Raw genomic sequence first — 10039 nt, forward strand, 5'->3', positions numbered from 1 at the left:
AAACTAACACAACACTATGACATCAGTGTCACTGAAGTGCTAAGAATGATCCTCCACCAAAATTATATCTGTTATATGTGCCCTGGGGGTCCAGACCATTAAAAAAACATGATGAAAACTAAACAAAATATGAAGAGCAACATGTGTACTACAGCTTTTAAGTTCTTAAAACAAATATATATGAATATATATAAATATGTGAAATGTATTGCAGATGCCAGGTATTACATTCCTTGATGGCCTGTATCCAAAATGAATTAGCCCCTAAAGTAGGTCTACTGTTTGTTAGGCTGTTTTTTCTCTTCCATTTAAAGGCATACTTACAGTGAAATACTGTTTGTATCCACTTCAAGCAATGAAAGCAGTGCTACTAAAAATGGAAATGATTAATTTATGATTTTCTTTTGTTGTTGCAAGAGATCATTTTTAGAACTACAATGTGCACAAATATGGTCAGTGGAGTTGGTAAAAATGGACAATGAGTGGTTTTAGGAGGTGATTTTCATGTTATATCTGGTCAGGGCATTTATAAAATACATATTTAACTGAGGGAAGACATAAAAAAGACTAATCTCATGTACTGGCTCATGAACAATATCCTTTATTTTTATTTAATTATATTTTCAATAACAGTTTTTCCTACATCAGTATGCCAATGAAAAGGCCATTTTTCAGGAGCAAAATATATTTTAAAAAGTATTTACATGCACCTATTTAAATTAAAAAGCAGGCAGTTAAGCAATGAATCATGTACATTTAGGGACACAACACAAATCAATATATTATTGCATGTTGACCTCAAGTCTGTGTTACATATGTATGGAAGACACAGGGCAATGTTCATAAGGCTACATGAAAACCGTGTAAGCTTGTCATGACAAGTGACATAAATCTACATGAATATTTTAAAAAGCTTATTCCAAATGGTGTCATCAGTAATTAACACTGCTTTCCTCAACTTGGCAGATCTGATGTAGGTTTGTGTTATGACAGTTTTTTATGGGGTGAAATGAAATATCATGTAATAAAATCTGCCCCCTGTGACTGTGTAACTTAGAAAATATCATAGTGACATCATGCTGATATGGTTACGTTGGATATATGGTGTAATGAAAATACAGGATCTGTCAGTTCACCCCAGAGAGTGTCATGTCAACTTAACATTAATGGCAAAAGCAAACCTTATTAGAAATGTCATATGTAGTGAAACGTGCAGCAGTGAACCCGAGGGGTTTAAAAACTTCAGCAGCACTGCTGTGTCTGATCCATTCCTATGAGCACAACACACACCAACACACCACTAGTCAGTGTCACTGTAGCCATGAGAATGTTCATTCACAGAACTCATCAATAGTCTATGGTGGTCCTGAGCATTAAAAACAAGAGTGACATACATATTTTATATATTAATTTAGTAGGTTAGGTCTGTGCCTGTTGTCAGGTGTTTTTTCATGTCATGCAGCCTCATGAATACTACCCTACAGTAAAGTGCTTCCATGAAAAGTTCTTACACAAGGTTTATATTTAAGTTATAGCTTCAGTAATGTAGTGTCAACTATAATAAACTAAATTTCACTGCCAGGAGCTGGCAGCAGGCGCTCATTGGGATTCCATAAAAGGTAAGAGTGAGTGTTCAGCATTTTCTACCTAACCCTTAACCCAGTACAATGCCTAGAGTAAGACAAGGATTTGTTGATTAACCTTTTTGACCAAAGTAAATATCCTTCACTACACTTTATAATAGGATGGGTGATTAAAGGCATTTTCCGTTATTGTCTATTACTGACACTAAACTAAATAAAGACAATATTAAAGAGAAATATCAATCCCAGAGATGAAATGAGGTTAAAAAAAAATTCTGTTCTAAATGAAACAATCCAATTGTCACATGATAAACCATTAAAAAAAACAACAACATGTATATACTATCCTAAACTACTTATCTTCTAATGTTCACTATAAGCCAATCATTTTTGAAGCCTTTAGTTGTGGGCCTGATATCTCACTCTAAACCATTTAAAACCATAATAAGGAATAAGACCCAGTCTGTCACTGAACACAGTGAGATGATTTGTTGGTGGGATGGTCACACAAGGCCAACTTCAGACCCAGAAGGACCTCTCTCATTGAGGTCAATGTCCAGCTCAGAGCTGACTCTGGCTAGCTCTTTAACTTGGCGTGGAGGTGTGGGGGGAGGGTGCATTGGTGACTGTAGGATGTCTGCGTACCTCTGGCTGGGTTTGGTCTCTCGCTGGAGAACTTTACTCAAAAGAGGCTTCAGTAGTCCTATAGTCAGCTGGCTGCCATGAGAATGGCCCTGGAATTGCCCTGAGGACTGAGAGCTGGAGGGCAGGTTTTTCAGGACAATGTTCAGAATCCCAGTGACAGTCATGTCCTCCGGACAAAGGGCCCACAGTAAGTCCAGGTAGGGATCCAGTTCTCTGTGCTGGGAGACTTCACACAGCAAGGTGGTGAAAATCTCTTTGTTGAGAAGGGGGCTTTGGCGGCAGAACCTCTCTGCCACTTTGGTAACACGATCCCATTGTCCTAGTCCCATGAGGATGCGGAGGGCCTGCATTACTGCATTAGGCCGCTGGCTACACAAGAGCAGCTCTACCTCCAGGTCCTGGTGGGCACCTTTGCACGGGAGGACAGTGAGGGCCCGCTTATATAAAGGTAGGCTCTCTGAGTTCTCCTTTACACCATAACCCCAGGAAGAGGTGGAAGTTGAACTAGACTGCTGCTGTGCCAGCTCCAAAAACATAGGGAGCCAGCTGGGCTGGAATTTAAACATAGAGTGACACAGCAACTCAAAGACAGGTAGTACAACATTGGCTGGAGCATGCATTTGCTGACCATTGCAGTGGGTAAAGTTTGTGTTTGTTGGGACAGGGCTTAGTACTATCTTCCACAATTCAGCAGGAGCCTTGCTAGATAATGAGCCCTCACCATTACATCTGAGTTGAAGTATGATCTGCATAGCTTGCCATGTCTCTGAGGGGAAGAGTTGGAAAATACTATTCAGATACTGAAGATTTTCCCTGTCTGTCTCTGTGCTGAGAAGTCTAGAGACTTCTTGATTAACCAGGGTCTCACAGTAGCTTTCTAGATCCTTCTCTGAGGCCTTCAATACTGATGTTTTCATATCCTCCAGGGCGACAAGGCTCTTGAGCTCAGAGTCAAGGGAGCTCAACAGTTTCTCATGACCTGTGCAATCTTTTCCTGCAATTTTAATTTTCTGGTTGCTCAAGTAATCCCTGATGATGGCTGCCAGTGAGATGGGTGCCTGGAACATCCCGCCCTTCTTGAGTTTCTCAGCTGTAAGCTGTGTGGAGCTCAGACTTCGCTGTTGGTAATATTTACACGCCTCCTCAAACACAGCCTCAGCCAAGATGCCACTTGGGTTGATGTTCTCTGAAGGAGCTATCGATGGCTTGGCTTTAGCTTCTAGCTCCCTCTGGATGACCACAAATAACCCAGCCTCTGAGAGCATTTGCAGGGAATGACTCTCTAAAGAATTCACAAAGAGCAGACCCTCCCGTTTCAGAGAGATCCTCTCCAACTCCAGGCCACACTTAGCATCAATCAAGTACATCATTCTGCCTACAGTTAATGCAAGGGTGCCCTGGTAAAGATTTAGACTGTTCTGTATACCGTAGGCGGTCAGGCAGTTATCAGGGAGTTTGTAGATTTGCCGCAGAATGCCATCCCTCTGCATTATACAAACCCATCCAGAACTGAGGAGGAGCAGGAGCTCTCCAAAACCAGTCGGACAAAAACCATAGATGTCAGGAGGAGTGATGGAGAATAGCGTGCCAATACAGTCAGTGACCAGTCTCTTAAAGTCAGACTCTTTGTGTACTGTGGAATTTTTAATATGGAGAGTTCCGCTGCTGGCACTGTGGACTTTAAATGTGTCATGCTGAGGGGACCACGTTAATAACACTTTGGAAACAGTAGGTAGAGGATGCTCCTTTATGTCCGGTAACAAATACACAGTATCTCCAGAACTGATGACCAAGTAACGAGGGTTATTGTGCAGGGCTATTTTCACACCTCCCAAACATACTCCCCCCTCATCTACTTCAAAAGTTCTCTTACAGATGCAGAAGTTGAAGTTATTGCGCGGCCCACTGTAGGCTGCAGAGCTCTCAGACGGGGGTCTCTCCTCACACCAGATGATAAAACTCTGACTGATGCAGACAGACACTATTTTCGCTCTGGGGCTGTTACACAGATCTGAGGTTTGGAGTAAATTCCATCCAGATTTCCGTTCAGAAAATCTCCAGAATTCAGCTTTGCCATTCTCAAATACTACCCCGAGCAGACTGGCTCCATCTTCTGTGCTGCTCTGGTCGAAATAAATGAGATCAACTATCGGGACAGTCCTAGTCAGCACCAAATCGACGTGCTTCTGGCACTGGACAAGATGCGCTCTCTGATATTTGTCACATGTCATGAGACCACTTCTTGGAGAGCGCAGGATAATGTGGACGTGTCTCCCATCTGGACTAACACGGACGTTAGAAAAGCAGTTCTGTGAAGAGTTATTCAAGCAAGCCTGCTTTAAAATCTCTTTCAGATCGTTACCTCTAGTGTACTCCCCGAAGTCTGTCACCTGTTCCAGAGCATGTCGAGTCATATTAGCTGAAGGTGAGGCAACCCACAGGAGGAAGAGGACCGTGCGGGTATGGGTCGAAGGCAGATCCTCAAACCCTTCCGTTTACGGCGCTGTCAGCCCACAGCTGTACAACACACCTGTCTTCAGTCGTCTGCAGCGCATCCTTTATAGTCACTGATATCGCTCTTGTCTGAAAAACCTTTATAAATGGCCTGTATTTTCGTCTGCTCAAAAACTCATCTTCTCCCTGCCTCGCCTCCTACCATCACGAGTTCGCTAATTTCCGGAAACTATGCAGTCTGTTGTGTGTTTGACTGTGGGAGGAGCCTAAAAGAGCGAAGATGGGTCCCTTCACTCGATTTATAACTCATACACGGGCTACGTAACAAATTAGTCCCTATCGCCTTCATAGTACACAATGTACATCCAAATAATGCAGTCTGTCTCAGGTGTGGACTAGTTCACACGTGGCGAAATCCCAAATGACTCTAGTCTGAAGAATAATGGGCCGTGTACGTTAACGGACTCAATATTTAAGAACATATAATTGTGCACTTGGTAGTGAGCACGGAGCCATTTGAGACAGAGCCACACTGGCTGTATGAAACACAGTGAGTTACAGATCAGCAAACAGACACAGGCCTGCAGGAACGATTCTGAAAGTTACAGGAGTTCGTGCAAAGGTCTAATAATCATCCGAGTGTGAAGAGGTTGAAGGTTCCTTGCCACGAAATATTTAAATATTTAAAGGGTGTTATCAACTGCTTCATCCGACGACTGATTCTAGGTGAGTGATTTTGTGCTTATAATAATAATAATCATTTCATGTAGAATACGGAAATTAATCATTCACAGGCCATTAGAAGCAAACATACTTTTATCACCGACCGTCTATATACATTATTTCATTGGCAGAAAACGGCTGTTAAGGTAACTTTGAGTGCACACAGAAACCCAGAAGAGAAACACCCAAGTGGGAGCCTCAGTTCTCCTGAGAAAGTTGAACGCTGCACGGAGTCCCAGTCCAAATTCGAGTTCTGTGTTTATTTTCGCGCGAAGTGAGTTCAGACCCAGCGCTCTGGAGCACCAGGGAACTATCAGTAAGCTACAATCATTCAGGTATAATTCAGGATCTTTTTAAGTAGTAATTTTATGTAAAATAATATTGTGCTCATGGTAAATAATGCTACCTAGCTGCTAGCATAGCTACATAGCTCAGTTTATTTAATAGCCCGAGTTAAAGTAACATTAGGTAACAGTGCTTTGTTTCTGAAGTTTTTAACGGTCTCTCTTTATCCTTTTACATCGTTTATCGTTAACGCTCTGCACTTGTGTATCACTGAGGCAGTTAAAATTCTTAACGTTGATTTGTGTTTAACAAAATAAAAGAGTTGATGGCCGTAACGTTAATTGTTTTCACAGTTAAAGATTTTTTTAAATGACCAGCAATGAACTTAACAAGAAAGAAAAATTAGTGCTAGAGGGTTCAAAGGACTTTTAGTCAAGTAATGAAATGAAATAAAAAAAAAAAATGTTTTTGTAAAATTTAAATATGTTATGCATATTTTATTGAATATATTTGTATAACCAACTAGGTTTCTTTTATAAAAGTAAATAAATAAGCTTCCTGCATTGAGCATTTCTATAATTTTCTATAGGCCATGTTAATTTAGTCATTTTATTATCTCCTGCAGACTAGCTTAAGCTGATGAAAATTTGTTGTGTGTTTAGCTTTAGTATGTTATCCATAATTTAGCAAAGCATTTGACCAAAAAATTGGCATTACAGATTTGTCATAAAAATAAGTGATACTTTATTAATTATTTGAAACTGAGACTGACAATTTAATCTTATTGTGGCAGTGACACAGCAGTGGGCAGCCACCTCAGTTCCTAGAAAGCAATTGTGAGTTAGGGGCCTTGCTCAGGGGCACTCCAGCCATTAATGCGGAGAGATGCGAAGTGCTGATCATTTACTTCCTTTATGAGGGATTTAATTCATCCCTCATGGTCCAAGTGATCAGAACTCTTCTGGTGCCAAGCCTGCTTCCTGTAGATTTAGGCCACGCATGTAGGTTTTACATTGCTGCTTTTTGCTGTAAAATTAATTTGTTTTCATTTATAGAAGCAATCCAGACTGACTCACAAAGCTCAAGAAAGACACCCTGTAAAAGAGGGCAGTGTCTGAGATGTCTGAGTCGAGGCGGAGGGTCAGCAGAGGGAGCCAGGAGGAGTCTGCTGCTCATGGGAATGGCATTGCAGGCCGCTCTAGGTCAGAAAGGGCAGCAGACACTGGTGATGAAGATGAGGTTGCAGGTCCATCAGGGATACAAGAAGAGGAGGATGACCCAGCTCGTAGGCGGGAGATCAGGAGCCAGTACAGGGATCTCATCAACTCTGTCCAGCGTGAGTTTGAAATCTTGGTTCTAATTTTTCACTACTTGCATTTACAGTGAATGTTGTGTAAATGTTGTACTATGTTGTGAATGTTGTGCTAATGTTGTGTATCTTTTGGAAACGTTGTCTTTAATTACATACCATTCTGAATGTTGTTTACAGAAAATCGTGAGGATATGCTGAACCCGGCCAACAATAAGCTCATTGATGTATTAGAAGAAGCCAACAAACTGTTTGTCAATGGTAATATATATATTCAGCATTTACAAAGATCAGCTTTGTCTATTTTGTCTATCCTTCACCTTGAACACACTGAGGCAAGATATTGCAATATCCCCTGCTGTGTTATTGTTTCAGTAATTGTTTTTGTTGTTTTTAGTGAGGCAGGCTCGGGAAGCAGCTTTGGATGCTCAGCTGCTGGTCCTAGCTACAGACCTCGGGAAAGAAAAGGCCAGCCAGCTCCATGCTGAGGGATCATCTTTTGATCCTTCTGCATTTGCAGAGCATTTGGTGAGTCAATGCACTACTTGTTAAAAAGATGTGCACAACAAAGGGCCTGTTCCAGATGAATGCTGTAGGAATAGAACTTGGGTTTGTTGCCACATAAATAAGTCCTCTACCACTTTCTCCCTCTTGTGGCCAAACTAGTTGTCTTTCATGGGACTCAATCGTTTAGAAGAAGAGGATGATCAGGAAGGATGCTTGGGTGGATATTTGCCTCCAGATGCCTGGCAGAGACTTTCCAAAAGAGCAGAATGTTGCTTCAGAACAGCTCCCACATACCATTATATGTGAGTATGCCTACAAACAACTCTTAACAGACACCAGAAATATGATATTTGTATTTATTACTCTGCTTTATATGTACTTTTGAGGTTGGGCTCCTTTTTGGCTGAACCTCCACCCCCACGGCAGCGAGTTGAGAGACAAAGAAAAGCTCCCAGCAAAGAGGCCAAAAGAATGATGCCTACTCAGGTCTGAATACAGTTTCTTTTTAATGTATAATAATTATTTTTGTTATCTTCTGAATATATATAAAATTAAAACATTTAATTTTCATCGCAGCTAAAGAAAATGGATGAATCACACCAGGAAGCTACAGAGAAAGAAGTGGAGAGGATTCTAGGGTTCCTGCGGGGATATTACACTGATGACCGTCAGTACTACAGTTACTCTGTGCAGAAATACAAGTATTATTTGTGTTTTTTGTAACAGTGTTTTTTGGTAACAGTCACAGTAAGGCAGTTATTTAAATGTCAATTTTTTGGAAATATTTATCAATTTCACTTTATGCTTTATTTAAACATGCTTTGCATTCATTCTCCATAGCCCAGTCTCCCATTTCATATTTCGAGTTTGTCACTGATCCTACCTCCTTTGCACGGACTGTGGAAAATATTTTCCACACATCGTTCCTAATCAGGGTATGTAGGGTATGTTTACGTTCAACTTTTTATATAAATGTGTTGATACCAAGATCTTTTCCTAGTCTAGAATTTAGAATTCTGTATTATTAAATAATAAATAATGTATCTCCATTTGTTTGCCAGGATGGCCTGGCAAGGATTTATCTGGATAATGAAAAGCTCCCTTGTATAGGTAAGATATGCATCATGTGATGTAGAGTTACTTTATGTATGTAGCTTTTTTTTTCTTTTTTGGGTGTAAAGGATAATTAGTGGCTTTTTTTAAACTACATTTAAATTAAAATATAATACCAATTTTAATAAATTGGCATTAATAATAAACATATTATTTACAAAAACACATTCAAAAGAAACTCCTTTTGAGGTTGTGGGTTCCATTCCCGCTCTGGGTGACTGTCTGTGTGGTGTGTTCTCCCTGTGTCCACGTGGGTTTCCTCCAGGAGCTATTATATCTATAATTTTTCATAAATAATGCAGCTACTATTTTGAATTGACTGTAGTTCTGAATGTAATTACAGATTGTATTATGTACATAGCTGAATAATGAAGAATGGTTGTTCTTCTGTTCACATGGGTACGGCAGAGTATATATTGTTTAAAACGGAATGTTGATTAATATGGAATTATGAGGCAGTCTTAGGTGTGTGTGTGTGTGTGTATATTGTGTTTTTTCTTATTTTTTTAATGGCTTTAAATACATTTCAGCCAATCAGATCTTAGGACCAGAACTATCTAGTTTTTAATATACATCTGCTTACTGATGTGTGTGTGTGTCCTGCAGCTCCAGTTGAAGACGGTGAAGTAGAGCCTGGTGGAGCCACCACTCGTCACCAGTGTGTAATTTCAGTTAGCCCTGCCACCTGGAGGGTAAGACATTAGTAAAGCAAATTCACATGTATATAAACATCATTATGCAGTAATTAATGTACACTGCCCAATCACATTTACTTGTTATATTTTGACTGAATGCTAATAATTTGAGCCAGGGCAGGATATTTTTCTAATTATATATATATATATATATATATATATATATACACACAGCTTATGCTGTAGTGAAACAAAATTTAAAAATTATATTCTGTGCTACAAATCCCACTGATAATAGATAGTATTATGCATGAATAGATAGTAATATGTATGAAGAAGATAATTGTTGTTTATTTCTTGCTTTGCAGGAGATCATTGAAACTTTTGAAATTAAAGAGGCCTTGATTCCATCTCCAAAAACATTGACACAAGAAGGCTGAGACAAATGTGTTTGTAATGTTTTTTTTATTATTATTTTAAGTAAAATATTTAACTTTGGTTATTTTTTTTATTCATATAAGTTGTAATATAAAGTTGTATATAAAATATGTAAAAAAAACAAAAAACAGTGAGTGCTCCACAATGTGATAAGACAATCATAGAGTGGTGGTACAGTAAAATAAAGATTGCAAAATGTTTAGACCACAGTTTTTCACATTTAGTTGCACTATACCACATTTACAACTGTAAACTTCTTTTGATTGTAAAGCGTCCATGGTTATTGTAATGTTGATAAATAACTGAGTGCAAGTAAACAATCATTGTTAAAGTCTGTTTTGTTTTTT

General features: G+C 39.5%; 2 protein-coding genes across 4 annotated transcripts; one reads left to right on the top strand and one right to left on the bottom strand.

Annotated features, from left to right (window-relative positions):
- Positions 1-603: 603 nt before the first annotated feature.
- Positions 604-4880, bottom strand: LOC136706113 (BLOC-2 complex member HPS6). Its single transcript, XM_066680044.1, has one exon. It carries the CDS (start codon positions 4640-4642, stop codon positions 2087-2089), a length of 2556 nt encoding a protein of 851 aa, XP_066536141.1. The 5' UTR covers positions 4643-4880; the 3' UTR covers positions 604-2086.
- A 236-nt stretch (positions 4881-5116) lies between these two features.
- nsmce4a (NSE4 homolog A, SMC5-SMC6 complex component) lies at positions 5117-9784 on the top strand. 3 transcript variants are annotated; one of them, XM_066679584.1, is made up of 12 exons: positions 5117-5408; positions 5537-5721; positions 6746-7026; positions 7180-7260; positions 7397-7527; positions 7666-7808; positions 7893-7992; positions 8083-8173; positions 8347-8441; positions 8568-8616; positions 9226-9311; positions 9623-9784. In XM_066679584.1, the coding sequence occupies exons 3-12, from the start codon at positions 6810-6812 to the stop codon at positions 9692-9694; spliced, it is 1065 nt and encodes a 354-aa protein (XP_066535681.1). In that variant the 5' UTR covers positions 5117-5408; positions 5537-5721; positions 6746-6809; the 3' UTR covers positions 9695-9784. The 3 variants fall into 3 exon arrangements, with proteins under 3 accessions (XP_066535681.1, XP_066535678.1, XP_066535679.1); XM_066679581.1 differs by having other exon boundaries at positions 5118-5408; positions 5537-5740; XM_066679582.1 differs by lacking the exon at positions 5537-5721 and having other exon boundaries at positions 5119-5408.
- Positions 9785-10039: the final 255 nt, after the last annotated feature.

This window comes from Hoplias malabaricus, chromosome 8 (assembly GCF_029633855.1).
Source record: "Hoplias malabaricus isolate fHopMal1 chromosome 8, fHopMal1.hap1, whole genome shotgun sequence".
Taxonomy (NCBI): Eukaryota; Metazoa; Chordata; class Actinopteri; order Characiformes; family Erythrinidae; genus Hoplias; species Hoplias malabaricus.

Coding starts and splice junctions, on each gene's coding strand:
- LOC136706113 (XM_066680044.1), bottom strand. CDS start 4,642: ATGACTCGACATGCTCTGGAACAGGTGACAGACTTCGGGGAGTACACT.
- nsmce4a (XM_066679584.1), top strand. CDS start 6,810: ATGTCTGAGTCGAGGCGGAGGGTCAGCAGAGGGAGCCAGGAGGAGTCT. Junction 8,442..8,567: donor ACACATCGTTCCTAATCAGG/GTATGTAGGGTA, acceptor TTTGTTTGCCAG/GATGGCCTGGCAAGGATTTA. Junction 9,312..9,622: donor TTAGCCCTGCCACCTGGAGG/GTAAGACATTAG, acceptor CTTGCTTTGCAG/GAGATCATTGAAACTTTTGA.